General features: G+C 43.8%; 1 protein-coding gene across 2 annotated transcripts in view; it reads right to left on the bottom strand.

Annotated features, from left to right (window-relative positions):
* Positions 1-1,510: 1,510 nt before the first annotated feature.
* Positions 1,511-17,944, bottom strand: part of LOC110508787 (enhancer of polycomb homolog 1) — a 42,470-nt gene continuing 26,036 nt past the window's right edge. For both annotated transcript variants that reach the window (XM_021589611.2, XM_021589610.2), the window contains 9 exons: positions 16,546-16,702; positions 16,113-16,277; positions 15,739-15,828; positions 11,733-11,881; positions 11,144-11,508; positions 4,132-4,256; positions 3,813-3,954; positions 3,094-3,466; positions 1,511-2,932 (listed from right to left, as the gene is read on the bottom strand). In XM_021589611.2, coding sequence (XP_021445286.1) covers positions 2,860-2,932; positions 3,094-3,466; positions 3,813-3,954; positions 4,132-4,256; positions 11,144-11,508; positions 11,733-11,881; positions 15,739-15,828; positions 16,113-16,277; positions 16,546-16,702 — 1,639 coding nt within the window. In that variant the 3' untranslated portion in view covers positions 1,511-2,859. The remainder of the gene's footprint in view (positions 2,933-3,093; positions 3,467-3,812; positions 3,955-4,131; positions 4,257-11,143; positions 11,509-11,732; positions 11,882-15,738; positions 15,829-16,112; positions 16,278-16,545; positions 16,703-17,944) is intronic.

Raw genomic sequence — 17,944 nt, 5'->3', positions numbered from 1 at the left:
GCTGTCAGAGCAGCTTAGTGATCACTGTACCTGTACACAGCCAATCTGTAAATAGCACACCCAACTACCTCATCCCCATATTAATGATTTTGCTCCTTTGCACCCCAGTACCGCTACTTGCACACTCATCTTCTGCACATCTATCACCCCAGTGTTTAATGCTATACTGTAATAATTTTGCCACTATGGCCTACTTATTGCATCACTCCCCTTATCCTACCTCATTTGCAAATACTGTATATAGACTTTCTCCATTGTATTATTGACTGTATGTCTGTTTATTCCATGTGTAACTCTGTTGTTTGTGTCACACTGCTTTGCTTGATCTTAGCCAGGTCGCATTTGTAAATGACTCAATTACTGACAGTTGTGGCTGCTTTGTGTGATGTATTGTCTACCTTCTTGTCCTTTGTGCAGTTGTCTGTGCCCAGTAAAGTTTGTACCGTGTTTTGTGCTGCTACCATGCTGTGTTGCTGCTTGCTAGGTTGTCATCTTAGGTCTCTCTCTATGTAGTATTGTGTTGTCTTTGTCGTGATTTGTGTTTTTAATCCCAGTCCCGCAGGCTGTCATTGTAAATAAGAATTCTCTCTTAACTGACTTGCCAAGTTAAATAAAGTCCACCACCCAATGAACATCCAGCCCACTTGACACAACTGTGGGAAGCATTGGCGTCAACATGGGCCATCATCCCTGTGGAATGTTTGACACCTTGTAGAGTCCATGCCCGACGAAGCTGTTCTGAGAGCAAAAGGGGGTGCAACTCCATATTAGGAAGCTGTTCCTAATGTTTTAGACACTGCACCACTTCTGACCAGAGCCGAGCCAGATTACATTTTAATCCAGCGTTTCCCAAACTCTGTCCTGGGGACCCCAAGGGCTGCGCATCTTGTTTTTTTTGCCATAACACTACACGATTCAATTAATGATCTCAAGCTTTGATTTGAATCAGTTGTGTAGCCTCTAGGAGGAAAAACAAAACGTGCAGCCCTTTGGGTCCCCAGGATCAAGTTTGGGAAAAATGGTTTGTCGTCATTTAGCAGATGCTCTTACCCAGTGACTCACGGGAGCAATCAGGGTTAGGTGCCTTGCTCAAGGGCACAGATTTTTCACCTAGTCGGCTTGAGGCCTGGTAAGACATTGTTTACTAGATAGGGTTGCCATTTGGTATGCCATCACCAGTTCCAACAAATCTCTATTAAACTGTAGTTTAGATTAACCCATCACCACTAAGCTCAGGGTCGCACTTAAATAGCAAACAGAAGAAAACCGACCAAAACACCAGAACTTGTCCAATGAGACATTGTTTTCGGTTGCAAAATGAATACAACCCTGCATCTCCTAGGATCTGGAGTGAGGGTTCCCCTAGGTAGCATCAGCTTCCTCTCCCCCAATCCTAACCTTAACCATTAGTGGGGGAAATGCAAAACTAAACCAAGATCGGTGTCTAGGGTAACTTCACCCTACCATGAACACGAGACAATGTGAATTTGAGACAAAAAACAAGACATGCTGGTCCAAACAATGCCCTGGGTTTTATTTGTGAGGATTTTCTCGTTCATTTAGAGGGTCTCAAAGAAAAAACCTCATGGATCAATGATGATGCCATTGGAATGGGCATTCAGATTGTGGTACAAAAACTAACCAGTAGCCTTGCTAAGTACGGTACTCTTCACAGAAGAGAGCTTGTATTTCCAAGAGGAAGGCACCCGATACGTGTTGTTTACCTCGGCCTGGCAGCCTTCAGGATAATTATTCTAAAAGCAAAGAAATTTATTTTTATACATTTTTCGTTATGTATAAACTGGAATGATACATGTAGTCAAACAGTTACTGCATTCGTCTCCCTTATATTTCATCAACAAGTAACAAAATAATGAAGTTTCATTAAGGAGCATACAATCATTATCAAAAAAACGGAAGGGGGGGGGGGGGGGGGGGGGGGTTTACAAAAATATAAAAAAAAAAATCACAAAATAATTGGGGAAGGCATCTTAAACAGGTAATCCGACAACAAACCAGAGCTAAATCATAAAAGCAGCATTAACCCAAACAAACTAGTGCTTAGATAAGTCAGACAGCAGTGACTTCTGAGAAGAAACTTCATCCTCATTTTGTTACTTGTCTCAAAAACAATTCAAAATGGAAGTTCTTAAGCAACCGATTACCCACCGACTGACATCAGGACCTGAGTGGCCTTAAATCCACAGCCACCAACTCTGTATGAATACATGTCACCATTTGTTTCCATGATACAATGAACCAACAACCAGGAATCTGTGAGAGGACTGCCTGGTTATGTTCACAATACACAAAATACAGAGAAGTTCATAGCTACCTAAACACATCGACTACAGCACGGGAAGCAATGAGGGAAGAGTTTACAAAAAAATAACAATTAAAACAAAAACAAACTGAATTTTTCCCCCTAAACACTGCACAATAAATAGATAACAGCAGGTTCCACACCATGCACTGACGTGACGACACGGTTGTACAACTCCTCACACCACTTGCAGTTTGTCTTTTGAAAATGTTTAATCCCAAGTGCAAAACATCACAAATGAACAATTTCTGTATTCAAGTAATGTTATATACAAGGGTGGTAGGGTATTACAAATATGCACTACTGTACATACAATTGCCAAATTCATAATTTACAGACGTTGATATTTCTTAACAGTAAAAAAAAAATAAAGAAAAAGACAAGCATTGCAATTAAGTCCCAATAGTTGCCATGGAGACAGTGTTGCATGCTGTGTGTGCGCATACCACTGCCCCTTCCTTGCATTCACAACTCTACGATGCATAGCACCTAAATTAGTTCCCGGCTGAGCCCTTAGTCCTGCCTGTGTTTGGAGGCTACGTGACCTCCATGGCCACTGTGTTGTCCGATATGCTGTTTAGTGCTGGCTTGTCTTGATCCTGATTATCCCTGGATGCAGGTGGAGAGAAAATATGAACAAATCAAAATCAAAGACTGCTCAACAATATCTACATTCATTATTGACTCAAATGGACCAGTAGGTAATATTTCTGAAGCAGCAGTTTAAGCCATGGTGATCTGAACACTGAGTAATGGTCAATTTCTCTCACCTTGGCACAATGTCCATTGACGGGGTGTTTGTGGAGACCTTGGGCATTTGACAGTTAGCGGCCAGCTTTAAGGCAGATGACGACACAGCGACGTGGGCGTGGCTTAGTGTCCGGGGTATGTGGCGCTTGGTGAGGGCCCCCCCAGCAGGACCCCCGAGTGAGGACATGCTCAGATGGAGGTTGTTGTTGTTCCCCATCAGGACCTGAGTGGCAGTGGACTTGGCAGCATTGGTGTGGGGGGTGCCGTTGTTGAAAGTGCTGGGCAAGAGGAAGGGGGAGGAGGGGGTAGTGGTGGTCAGAGGGCTAGGGGTGGAGGTGGGGGCAGCAGGCGACAGAGATGCTGTGCTAGTGAGGTGCAAGCCCTTGTAGACACCTGTTGGAAGGGAGAACATAACACAAATCATTAAGTCTGCATGGTTCTCGCTGAAGCTATACAAGCAGTATCCCCTTTGATCAGTTCCAACTTTTTGTTTGCTTCTGTGAAAGCTCTGCGTTTAATTGGAAAAGCACTTGCACGTCTGAGATTACTTGTTGCAGGTGAGTGGGAATTATTTGATGATATGTTGAAAGAAAAAGAAACTTGCACACTAACCTTACCGGCCTTATGGCATTGGTCAGTTTACAAAGTCCAAAGTAATACCTACAAAAGCAATGTGCGAGTTTCTCTTTTCTTTCAAGCTCTTCTTTTAATACAAACGCTTTGGTGCAGTCAATGTTACCTGAGGGTGAAAGGACCCCGTTGACCCCACAACCCGGCCCTTCCTCATCCTTAGTCTTCAAGGCCAGCAGCTGGTCTGTGGTCACCAGGGCAGTTGCAGCAAACTGGGCACTGGCAGAATCTAACATCTTGGAGACCAAAAGCTGGAAGAGGAGGACAACAAGAACTTATTAACACAAAACTGAAGAGACTACCTGAGATGGACAGAGAATGAGCTATATGTAACATGCATCTCAAGAGTAGGAGTGCAGATCTAGGATCAGGTCCCTCCTAGATCAGTAAACGAATACTGAACAGCCCAGGTCAGAGAGCAGGCTAACCTGTGTGCTGTTGGCAGTGGAGGAGGCGCTGTTGGCTTGTTGCTGCTGTTGGATCTGTTCAAGCTGCTGTTTCTGCATCAAGGCCAGCTGCTCCTGATGCTGCTGGTATTGTTGGGCGGTGAAAGCTGCAGGAAACGGAGAGAGAAAAGAGAACCGCTCACTTCAATATGGGGTGCAACCAATTTTCCATCCAATCTTTTTGTCACTGTGCAAATTTCAGGTCTGCTGAGCACAAACTTGAATGTTGTGAAAATTCTGTGCGACTTCCAGCGTGCGTTTACTGTGAACACGGAGGTTGAACCCGCTTTAAGTTAGTTTCAGACATTGGTCAAGTATGCTACTGTGGATGATCATAATGTAGACCTACCATCAAAAAACAATGGGGAATGCATCCCATAACATGGAAATAGGTGTTCTATCACTCAGCCTATAATAGCAGCCAATGTAGACCTATATTCCATGAGACTTTTGAAATAAAAACCATGCAGGGCTCGACATTAACCTGTTTATCCACTTGTCCTTCAGACAAGGTGACTGAAAATGGGTTGTTTGATGCAATAAACCACTTTACAAAATAAATTAAATTAAATTAACAATTAGTATTCCCATACCATTATTTCAAAGAAATCAGAAATGCTACCCCTGTGCCCTTTGGCTACTTAGCTTATTCAAGCCAGTCTCAAAATACAACACTGCCGGTTGAAGAACAAAAAAAAGCTCTTTACCCAACTCACTTTTCACATAGGTCTACAAATGTACATGTTCTGTGCTCTTGTAAGAAGCAATCACTACCCCATTGCCCACTACAAATTAGCTATAACTGGGCCTTTAACTCCCTAACTAGTAAAGGATATGAACAAAATGTGCCCAAGTCGCTACATGCGCTTGTTTTGAAAGCGAGAGCTGCATCTACTCACGACTGCTCATACTGTAAACAGTCTAGTTCAAAGTGACTGGCACAGATGCATTATGGCAATGGTCTATTTGTATATAGGCCAACTGCAACTCTGATTGGTTACGACACACCGATCTGTGTAGAGTACGGGCCTGAGTTATAATTGTCAGTGCAATAGAATCCTACTCCGATGCGTTCTGCCTACAACAAAATGTCATGCAAAGTTTTGCACAGTTCCTTTTGTTTCTGGAATGTTGCATTGAACGCTTAGAATCAACACACTATTAGCCACTTAACATAAGGAATTGTTTTAAGATGGTCATACCAAGGATTATTTATATTTAATTTCAAAATTTAAGACCCCTTAAGGTATCAAAAAATTATTGGATGAATCATTGAATTTGGCATTACCGCTGTCAGCCAATAGAAACGCATTGAATAACATTCCCCACCAAATCTAAAGTTTGTTCTGATGTGTCAGTCCTACAAAAAAAATCAGGAAACAATATTTTTATGTACAGTGCATTTAGAAAATATTCAGACCCTTTTCCACTTTTTGTTATGTTACAGTCTTATTCTAAAGTGGATAAAACATTTTTAAAAGTGTACTCAAATCTACACAACCCTTTGCTATGAGACTCAATTGAGCTCATTGATCATCTGAAATGTTTCTACAATTTGATATGAGTCCACCTGTGTTAAATTCAATTGATGGGACATGATTTGGAAAGGCACACACCTGTCTATATAAGGTCCCACAGTTGACAGTGCATGTCAGAGCAAAAACCAAGCCATGAGGTCGAAAGAGTTGTAGAGCTCCAAGACAGGATTGTGTCGAGGTACAGATGTGGGGAAGGGTACCAAAAACATTATGCAGCATTGAAGGTCCCCAAGAAGAGAAAGGCCTCCATTATTCTTAAATGGAAGAAGTTTGGAACCACCAAGACTCTTCCTAGAGCTGGCCGCCCGGCCAAACTGAGCAATCAGGGGAGATGGGCCTTGGTCAAGAACCCGATGGCCACTAACAGAGCTCCAGAGTTCCTCTGTGGAGATGGAAGAACCTTCCAGAAGGACAACCATGCAACAATCCCTGCAGCACTCCACCAATCAGGCCTTAAATGGTAGTGTGGCCAGACAGAAGCCACTCCTCTGTAAAAGGCACATGACAGCCTCTCAGACCATGAGAAACAAGATTCTCTGGTCTGATGAAACCAAGATTGGACTTTTTGGCCTGAATGCCAAGCGTCATGTCTGGAGGAAATCTGGCACCGCTCATCACCTGGACAATTCCATCCCTATGGTGAAGCATGGTGGTGGCAGCATCATGCTGTGGGGATGTTCTTCAGCGGCAGGGACTGGGAGACTAGTCAGGATCGAGGTAAAGCTTAACAGAGCAAAGTACAGAGAGATCCTTGATGAAAACCTGCTCCAGAGCGCTCAGGACCGGGGTGAGGTTCACCTTCCAACAGGACAATGACCCTAAGCACACAGTCAAGACCATGCAGGGACAAGTCTCTGAATGTCCTTGAGTGGCCCAGCCAGAGGCCGGACTTGAACCCAATCGAACATCTCTGGAGAGATCTGAAAATAGCTGTGCAGCGATGCTCCCCATCCAACCTGACAGAGCTTTAGAGGATCTGCAGAGAAGAATGGGAGAAACTCCAAATACAGCTGTGCCAAGCTTGTAGCGTCATACCCAAGAAGACTTGAGGCTGTAATCACTGTCAAAGGTACTTCAACAAAGTACTGAGTAAAGGGTCTAAATACTAATGTAAATGTGGGATCAGTATTTTTGCTTTGTCATTATGGGGTAGTGTGTGTAGATTGAGGATAAAAATAAATCAATTTTAGAATAAGGCTGTACCGTAACAAAATATCCCCTTATTTTAGGCACCAAACTATCTCCATACATACACTTCCATTCATTTTTCAAAATGGCACCGGGGCCGTCATGACAAGTCTCGAGGCTGCTACTGGCAGAAAAGGCTGTACAGACTTCAGACGAATCTTGTGGGCATCCAAGAGCAAAAAGGAGAACACCATCGTATTCACGAGAGACTCGTCTTTCAATAGTGGTCATAAATGGTTTAGGCCAAACCGTTTGGACACCACACACCATTTTGTGAGAAAACCAATTTTCGGGATGTCTCATGGTCTGATAAACATCACTCTAGCTCTGCTACCTTTCAGCACAGATGTGGAAGGGCGATATTGGCGGATGTGGTGATTGAGACGCAGCGCACGGAACCTGCTAGCGGGCTGAAATTCCACAACATAGTGATCGCTACATAGTCATATTAAACATTAATGAAAATACAAGTGTCTCACATGTATCGAAAGCTTAGAATCTTGCTAATCCAACTTTGTCAGAAAAAGGATTTACTGCGAAAGAATACGATGCGATTTTCTGCGCATAGAGCCCAATAAAAAAAAAAAATAGCACAGGCGTAACATAATCACAAACTGCATTAAAATAAATAGTTTACCTTTGACGATCTTCGTCTGTTTGCAATTCCAATGCTCATTGTTACACAATGAATGATCTTTTGTTTGATAAAATCCGTTTTTATAGCCTAACACGAAACATTTTGTGAACCGCTTGTGTCGTGAATTCCGTCTCATTCCATTTGACGACACATTCTAGGTAAATAACCCACACAGAACGTGGCTTTTCCAGTCATGTTTGGTTTCATTGCAATCACCTGGTTTGTTTGTAACACAATCAAACCTGATGGGCCATTTCGCGGGACATATTGACTGAAAGAAACCGATTTGAAGACAAGTCATGATATCATTGTGCACCAATGATTTACCCGCTGTTTCGTTGATTGACTGTCTTTTAACCCAATGACCACTGATCGACTTGAAATCTAGCTGGGTAGATAGCCAATGAGCTGAGCTAAACGGCAATACGCCACGTTTATGTGTTGCAAGACCAACCCATGTAGTAAGCTCCAGTGTAAAGAGAGTCATGCGCTATTCAATTTTAATACTGGAAGGAGCTACACATATTACGCACGCATTGTTTGGTGAACGTGCAGATTCAGCTGTTCATATATCAATCATTATGGCGACTAAGTCAGGGAAAGCTAAATCTAAGTCTAGATATACAGATGTACACACAATTTTAGAATAAATTGATTGGGAAGGTGAGACCGAGATTGTTGTAGAACGATTCATTTAGCGATTGTGCAGGAGTATTTTTTGAACGGGAGAGGACATTGTTTTGGACTGGTAAGTTCTTATCATGCTAATGCCCTTGTTTGAGATTAATAAAATATTATTTGAGATTCTTTTTACATTTTAGAAGCAATATATAAACATGTAATGTCATGAAATGTGAGATGCGTGTGTCTGCCGCCCCACCCAAACCCACATGAAATAGCCTATTTGATGCTGTTGAGGAGATGGCAGGACCACATCAATGGCCAAAGTGAAATGGAGACAGTAGATACAGCTGGTCTGTTGTAATATAATAAAGACAGTAGATCTAGGCTGAAATGTCATAATATAAAAGAGACAGATCTAGCAGGTAATAGTAATATAATAATATATTCAACCTTCAACTCATATATATATATATATCTCGGTTTATCATACCTGTTGATACAGGGCTCATATGTGAAACTATTCTAACTGAACATTTTCTTTCACAGTGACACGGACTCCGAATGGGAGTCTTATCCGGTGTCCTGTGTGAATTTAAGTATGCTCTCTCTAATTCTCTCTCTCTCGGAGGACCTGAGCCCTAGGACCATGCGTCAGGACTACCTCGCATGATGACTCCTTGCTGTCCCCAGTCCACCTGGCCTTGCCGCTGTTCCAGTTTCAACTGTTCTGCCTGCGGCTATGGAACCCTAAACTGTTCATTTTTACTCTTGAGGTGCTGTCCTGTTGCACCCTCTACAACCACTGATCTCCACCCGGCACAGCCAGAAAAGGACTGGCAACCCCTCAGCCTGGTTCCTCTCTAGGTTTCTTCCTAGCCACCTTGCCTCTACACCTGCATTGCTTGCTTTTTGGGGTTTTAGGCTGGGGCTATATAAGTAGATTTGAATTGATAAAGGACTGAGGGTCTTCCAAATATTGAAAGTGTGTAAATGGTTACCCATGTTATGGGGGGGGGGTGTTAGAATACCATTTTGGTATTTTGTATATAGTTATTTGTTTCAAAATGTATACCTTCACCAATTTGGCCACTTGGGTACATTTGGGCTACTTGTGTGGGACACCTGGGTGACTTCATGATAAATGTCATGTAGCATTTTGGAAGTTATCATTCTGCAACTTTGCACAAGTACTGTTGCCCTCTTATATTTTTCACTGAAATTGTCCCCATCATCCTATCTGAATGTTTGTTTTATTTTGTTCATTTTAAAGATGATTAAAACATTTTTTTTAAACATACGTTTATTTTTGTATCTAAACCAGATCTATTGTGTTATATTCTCCTACATTCAATTCACATTGGGGTATGTCTTCAGGCGGAAATTGCACAAAGTAGGGGGGAGCTGTAAGAAGTTAATCAGCTTCTTGATATGCCACACCTGTCAGGTGGTTGGATAATCTTGGCAAAGGAGAAATGCTCACTAACAGGGATAAACAAATTTGTCTACACTATTTTAAAGAAATAAGCTTTTTGTGCATATAGAACATTTGTGATCAACACTAAATGCTGTGTTCATATTTTTGTGCAGTATACATGTATGTAGGGGTAAAAGTGACAAGGCCCTCAGGATGGATAATAAACAGATTAGCAGCAGCCTATGTGAAGTATGAAAGTGTGTGTGTGAGGCATCAATATACGTGTGCAAATAGCCCGGTTAGCCATTTGATCAGCAGTCTTATGGCTTGGGGGGGTGTAGAGGCTGATCAGGAGCATTTTGATCCCGAAATTGGCGCTCCGGTCTAAGGCACTGCATCTCAGTGCAAGAGGCGTCACTACAGTACCTGGGTCGAATCCAGGCTGCATCACATCCGGCAGTGATTGCGAGTCCCATAGGGTGGCGCACAATTCTCAGAAACAGACTCCATGAGGGTGGTATGAGGGCCCGACGTCCACAGGTGGGGGTTGTGCTTACAGCCCAACACCGTGCAGGACGTTTGGCATTTGCCAGAGAACACCAAGATTGGCAAATTCGCCACTGGCGCCCTGTGCTCTTCACAGATGAGAGCAGGTTCACACTGAGCATGTGACAGTTGTGACAGAGTCTGGAGACGCCGTGGAGAACGTTCTGCTGCCTGCAACATCCTCCAGCATGACCGGTTTGGCGGTGGGTCAGTCATGGTGTGGAGTGGCATTTCTTTGGGGGGCCGCACAGCCCTCCATGTTCTCGCCAGAGGTAGCCTGACTGCCATTAGGTACCGAGATGAGATCCTCAGACCCCTTGTGAGACCATATGCTGGTGCGGTTGGCCCTGGGTTCAACTTAATGCAAGACAATGCTACACCTCATGTGGCTGGAGTGTGTCAGCAGTTCCTGCAAGAGGAAGGCATTGATGCTATGGACTGGCCCGCCCATTCCACAGACCTGAATCCAATTGAGCACATATGGGACATCATGTCTCGCTCCATCCACCAACGCCACGTTGCACCACAGACTGTCCAGGAGTTGGCGGATGCTTTAGTCCAGGTCTGGGAGGAGATCCCTCAGGAGACAATCCGCCACCTCATCAGGAGCATGCCCAGGCGTTGTAGGGAGGTCATACAGGCACGTGGAGGCCACACACACTACTGAGCCTCATTTTGACTTGTTTTAAGGACATTACATCAAAGTTGGATCAGCCTGTAGTGTGGTTTTCCACTTTAATTTTGAGTGGGACTCCAAATCCAGACCTCCATGGGTTGATCCATTTGATTTCCATTGATAATTTGTGTGTGATTTTGTTGTCAGCACATTCAACTATGTAAAGAAAAAAGTATTTAATAAAAATATTTCATTCATTCAGATCTAGGATGTGTTATTTTAGTGTTCCCTTTATTTTTTTGAGCAGTGTATATATAGACGTGGACTGTGTGCATGTCTATGGAATGGTGTGTATATAGACGTGGACTGTGTGCTTGTATATGGAACGGCGTGCGTGCGCAGATAAACCTATAACCTCAGGCCCTACTCACCAGCTGTGGGGGCCGTGTGGCCAGCTCCTCTCAGGGGGCCAGTGGTGCCAGCCAGGGTAGCGGTGATGCGACTCTGGCCCCTGCCCAGCCTCCTGAACAAAGGATCTGTGACTGTGTTGTCCTCGTCGTGTAGTGATAGTGTCCGGGGCCTAAAGTGCCTCCATCGGCTCGACTTAATGTTCAACAGTATCCGACTGAGGTCCGCAGAAGAGGAAGAATAAGAAGAGGTTCTGTCCGAGGTATTTGTTTGTGAGGTACTAGCAAACTTGTCTGTGACTGGAGAGTGGGCAGGCAGGTCAAGCATTTCAGAGTCCAGCCCATGAAATACATTGTCAAAGTCTGTGTGCGCCCTGTCCAGCAAAACCCTGAGGGAGAGAGAACAGGGTTAAGTCCTTCTGTTAGCAAGGCATTCATTCATGCCATTGGTCACAGAAAACTATTACATTGATCTCACATCAACAGATCTTAATATGAATTGGAGAGTGGTTATATTTGTCCTGGCCCATCACTCAGCTGTTTATCCAAACAGTGGTGGGGGCAACCCTCCGTTTGAATCCCAGATTGCCCCTTTCACCCTACAGTAACCTACCTGCCCCCCCGTCCCAGGCGTCGTCGTGCCATGCCAAGGCAGCGTGGTGGCACGGTGAGAGTGGTGAGGCAGTAGCGGTAACGAGTGTCTCCCAGACCTCCCTCTGACGGACTGACCCACGGCCAGCTGCCGCAGTGGTCCAATCGAGACTAGTGAGACAGACAGGAGGAGCCATTAGACATAGGACAAGTTTTAGACATGGTCTCTAGCTCAGTAGAGCATGGCGCCATTAACGCCAAGATAGTGGGCTCGATTCCTGGGACCACACACACGTAAAAACATGATGCACTCATGACTAACAAGTCTTGGATAAAAGCATCTGCTAAATGGCATATATTATTTATAATGCAAGTTACAATACATGGCCAGACAGAATGCCACAGGGACAATATGATTACGTGTGTGTTCAATTTCCTGCATTTTGTTTTGAATTAAATACAAAAGTATGTGGACACCCCTACAAATCAGTGACCGTGGCTACTTCAGCCACACCCGTTGTTGACAGTTGAATAAAATCGAGCAGACAGCCATGTAACCTCCATAGACAAATATTGCCAGTAGAATGGCCTAACTGCAGAGCTCAGTGACTTAATGTTGCATCGTCATAGGATGCCACCTTTCCAACAAGTCAGTTGATCAAATGTCTACCCTGCTAGAGCTGCCCTGGTCAACAGTAAGTGCTGTTATTGTGAAGTGGAAACGTCTAGGAGCAACAACAGCTCAGCCGCGAAGTGGTAGGCCACATAAGGAATAATGGTCTGGGGCTGTTCATGGTTCGGGCTAGGCCACTTAGTTCCAGTGAAGGGAAATCTTAACGCTACAGCATACAATAACATTCTAGATGATTCTGTGCTTCCAACTTGGGGAAGGCCGTTTCCTGTTTCAGAATGACAGTGCCCCTGTGCACAAAGTGAGGTCCATACAGAAATGGTTTGTCGAGATCAGTGTGGAAGAACTTGACTGGACTGCACAGAGCCCTGACCTCAACCCCATCGAACACCTTTGTGATGAGTTGGAATGCTGACTGCGAGCCAGGCCTATTGCCCAACATCAGTGTCCGACCTCACTAATGCTCTTATGACTGAATGGAAACAAGTCCCTGCAATGTTCCAACTAGTGATGCACCGATACGGCATTTTTGGCTGATAGCGATATCCGATATTTTTCTTGCCCCAAAAAATTATACTGATAACAGATATTTAAAATGTTTGTGGCCTTTTAAGCATTCTAGTACAGTTAAATAGTTACACAGCGGTCTAAGGAACTGCATCTCAGTGTAAAAGGCTTGAAAGACACTGGTTCGAATCCAGGCTGTGATTGGGAGTCCCATACGGCGGCACACAATTGGCCCAGTATCGTCCGGGCCGTCATTGTAAATAAGAATTTGTTCTTAACCGACTTGCCTAGTTAATTAAAGGTTACACACACCAAAAAAGTTATTTTGTTGGCATTTACACATGCCCCCATTACCAGTAAAACATAATCAAAACGTATTACCTTCACTTACTTGCTGTGCTGTTTCGTTAATTTGTTCAGTCGTTTCATTCTCAACCAGGATTTCTATGGAAAGCCGTTTGGGTCTTTGTGTGTCAAAAAGAACACAGTAGCACTGCCAAAGCATAATTTGTTCGACCGCAACTCCTGGGGTAGCTAGCTTTAGCTTGGTACCTAGCTAGCACCAATACAACCAACCTAAAAACAATGACCAGTAGAAACTGCAGTCATTTTCATTATTCTTAGCAATGATTTAGGAATCCTTGTGAGTAAGTATTAGCTAGGTTGCCACGTGTTCGCCTTTTGAAATTGAACTTTAGTTCATGAAAAATAAATAGCTAGGCAGCTACTAGCATAATTCTACTATTTGTATTCATTTGGATCACAGTCAATGACATACCTCTATTTGAAGGCAAACCGTAAATTCCACTATTGTGTCTAATCCTTATTGTGGCTAGCGTCACAACACATACCCGGTCCGGTCGAGTCTCAGATGAAGCTAGCTGGCTGCTTATAACATTAGCTTTGGGCAACAAGGTTAAGTAGCTGCCTATCTATTTATTTTTCATGAACTGAAGTTCAATTTCAATAGGCGAACAACAAGTGGCAACCTAGCTAATACTTAATCACAAAGACTCCTAAATCATTGTTAAGAATAATGAAAATGACTGCAGTTTCCACAGGTCTATTTTCAGGCTGGTTGTATTGGTGCCAACTAATCCAGAAGTTGCTGTCGAACAAATGCTTTATTACCAACACGATATTGTAAACATTGTTCGTGGTCGGTGTTTGCAGACTTTTTTTGTACAGCTTTGACAGTGCTACTGTATCTATTTTGACAAGCAAAGACCCAAACAGCATTCCATAGTATGCATGTCGTGAAGCTAATAGCAGTGACACTATTACTGTGTAACACCGGTAGGGCAGCATTTGAAAAATAGCGCATTTGGTAGTGTGTACCGGTGCTCGACCTGTCTGCAAAAGCCAACATCACCCACGACCGAGAACGGTTGATTGTCAAGGGCAATGAAATTCATTATCTTGGCTTTACTGGATTTCGTCTTTGAGTTGTCTTGCCAATATGTTCTTACTCTTTCAAATGACTGCTCAACCCACACAGCAAACATTGTGTGGGCTAGGTTAAGAATGCTGTGTTACACGTGTAGTGCAAACTTTTACGTGGCGTTATTACATTATGTGCCTACGTTATATAGGTATGCACGGTAGCTTTGACATCGTTTTTTCACATCAGCGTTAACCTCTTGAAACTAGGGGGCACTGTTTTTATTTTTGGAAAAATAACATTACCAAAGTAAACCGCCTATTTCTTAGGACCAGATGCTAGAATATGCATATAATTGACAGCTTAGGATAGAAAACACAGGCGAAAGCCTAAGAAAAATCCAATCAGGAAGTGACTCATGTTTTGAAACCGTTGTGTTCCTATGCACCCCTATTGGCCACTGAAAGGGATATCAACCAGATTCCTTTTTTCTACGTATTCCCTAAGGTGTCTCCAGCATTTTGACGTAGTTTCACGCCTTTATATTGAAGAATGAGCGTAAAAGACTACATTGCGTCAGTGGCCAGTTGAGGGCTCTGAGTGATTCTTGCGTAAAAGACAGAGGTAGTCATTTTTCCTCTCGCACATACTGAAAAGCCAGGTTGATATATTATTGAATAGATATTTGAAAAACACCTTGAGGATTGATTATAAAAAACGTTTGCCATGTTTGTCGATATTATGGATATAATTTCGGCGTTGTCGTGACCGCTATTTCCGGTGGATTTCTGAACATAACGTGACAAACGAGGAATTTTGGGTATAAAAATAATCTTTATGGAACAAAAGGAACATTTGCTGTCTAACTGGGAGTCTTGTGAGTGAAAACATCCAAAGCTCAAAGGTAAACGGTTCAATTGATTGCTTTTCTGATTTTTGTGACCAAGCTTCCTGCTGCTAGCTGGACATAATGCTATGCTAGGCTATCGATAAACTTACACAAACGCTTGTCTTGCTTTGGCTGTAAAGCATAATTTCAAAATCTAAGATGACAGGATGATTAACAAATGGCTAAGCTGTTTTTTCACTATATTTCACTTGTAATTTCATGAATATGAATATTTTCTAGTAATATTTTTTTGACCGTTGCGCTATGCTAATTAGTGTAGTTGATGACAATTCTCCCAGATCCGGGATGGGTAGTTCCAAGAATTATTAAACTAGACATCAGAACGATGTTGCCATTTTTAGCTAATATCGCCCAATTCCGATATGCTCACCAATATATCGTGCATCCCTAGTTCCAACATCTAGTGAAAAGCCTTCTCAGAAGAGTGGATGCCGTTACAGCAGTAAAGGGGTGGACCAACTCCATATTAATGCCCATCATTTTGGAATGAGATGTTCAACGAGCTTTTGGTCATATAGTATATAATGTACAGATATTGGGTACAAAATTAACTTGTGTAAATGTACAATAAAGTTATCAGATGAGTCATTTATACTCACAGCATAATATTGACAGCCTGCTTTCCTTCGGAATGAAAAGGAACCATCGGGGTCATTCTCCTCCTCAGCTTCTGAGGAGCCGGAGTGCATCTAGAGAGGGAGAGGAGTCACAGGTCACCAAAATGACATTATGACCAAATAAAACAGTTTCCCGCACAGATGTCCAAGGCCCAATCCCAAATCCACCCTAAGCACTTGGAGATTTGGCAGATGACAATAATATGGTCATAGCTCCATCTTGCCCTCTGATAGTCTAGGTGGAAGTCTCACCATATTGCTTATACTAATCAAATCCTCTCAGATCTACAAGTGCATAGGACGTTGGGCTGCGTCCCAAATGGACCCCTAGACCCATGTCTAACCGCTCTGCCTACCTGGGAGTGCAGCTCATCATCTGAACTGGGGAAGTCATACTGGTGGACGTCCTTAGCGTTGAACACAGAGGGGCCAGAGTAGTGAGGGGCAGCAGCTGACAGGGGTAAGACTTTAGGCTTCCTCTCATACTTCCTCTTCTGCCTGACGACCTCAGTCTTCTCCGGCTAGAAGGGAAGGACAGACATTTCAATTTGTCACTCACTTGCTAGCAATTTCTTGGGAGGGAAAGCAGGAAAAAACCCTTGAGTAATTGGCCCGTACTCACAAAGTATATCTGAGTAGAGATGCTGATCTAGGATCAGGTCACTGTCTCCATTGTGATCCAAAAGGCAAAACTGATCCTAGATCAGCAGCACTCCTACTAGGAGACACTATGTGAATACGGGCCAATGAGAGATCAACCTCTTTTTTCTCTCTAACTCACACACCCACCTTGGACTTGTACTCCTTGAGGTCCATGTGGTCCTGATGTCTGTACTGGTTGCTGTTGGTCAGCGGCGCCAGGGGAATAATATGGGCAGGCTTGGCCAGAGCTCGCTGGGCCAGCACTTCAGCCATGATCTCACCACCGAAGTCCGACATAACGTTCCTGGAAGGGCAAAGGTCAAAGTCATAATCAACAATTTTAATAAAATAACTGGATTCCAATCAAATCACCAGACAATCAAAAACTATTTTGTAACAGAAGTACAACTCTATTAAACAGATCCTAACTATTCCACTACAGTAGTACCATAGAGATCCAATAGGCCTAATCAATGTTGGCAAGATGGCTAGCAAACAGACTGCTCAAAAAAATAAAGGGAATACTTAAACAATGTAACTCCAAGTCAATCACACTTCTGTGAAATCAAACTGTCCACTTAGGAAGCAACACTGATTGACAATAAATTTCACATGCTGTTGTGCAAATGGAATAGACAACTGGTGGAAATTATAGGCAATTAGCAAGACACCCCCAATAAAGGAGTGGCTATGCAGGTAGTGACCACAGACCACTTCTCAGTTCCTATGCTTGCTGGCTGAAGTTTTGGTCACTTTGCTGGTGGTGCTTTCACTCTAGTGGTAGCATGAGACGGAGTCTACAACCCACACAAGTGGCTCAGGTAGTGCAGTTCATCCAGGATAGCACATCAATGCGAGCTGTAGCAAGAAGGTTTGCTGTGTCTGTTAGTGTAGTGTCCAGAGCATGGAGGCGCTACCAGGAGACAGGCCAGTACATCAGGAGACGTGAAGGAGGCCGTAGGAGGGCAACAACCCAGCAGCAGGACCGCTATCTCCACCTTTGTGCAAGGAGGAGCAGGAGGAGCACTGCCAGAGCCCTGCAAAATGACCTCCAGCAGGCCACAAATGTGCATGTGTCTGCTCAAACGGTCAGAAACAGACTTCATGAGGGTGGTATGAGGGCCCGACGTCCACAGGTGGGGGTTGTGCTTACAGCCCAACACCGTGCAGGACGTTTGGTATTTGCCAGAGAACACCAAGATTGGCAAATTCGCCACTGGCGCCCTGTGCTCTTCACAGATGAAAGCAGGTTCACACTGAGCACATGTGACAGAGTCTGGAGACGCCGTGGAGAACGTTCTGCTGCCTGCAACATCCTCCAGCATGACCGGTTTGGCGGTGGGTCAGTCATGGTTTGGGGTGGCATTTCTTTGGGGGGCTGTGCTCGCCAGAGGTAGCCTGACTGCCATTAGGTACCGAGATGAGATCCCCAGACCCCTTGTGAGACCATATGCTGGTGCGGTTGGACCTGGGTTCCTCCTAATGCAAGACAATGCTACACCTCATGTGGCTGGAGTGTGTCAGCAGTTCCTGCAAGAGGAAGGCA

This window comes from Oncorhynchus mykiss, chromosome 28, assembly GCF_013265735.2.
Source record: "Oncorhynchus mykiss isolate Arlee chromosome 28, USDA_OmykA_1.1, whole genome shotgun sequence".
NCBI lineage: Eukaryota > Metazoa > Chordata > Actinopteri > Salmoniformes > Salmonidae > Oncorhynchus > Oncorhynchus mykiss.
Note: the sequence above shows the minus strand (reverse complement) of the source record. Positions and strands in the feature narration are given on the sequence as shown.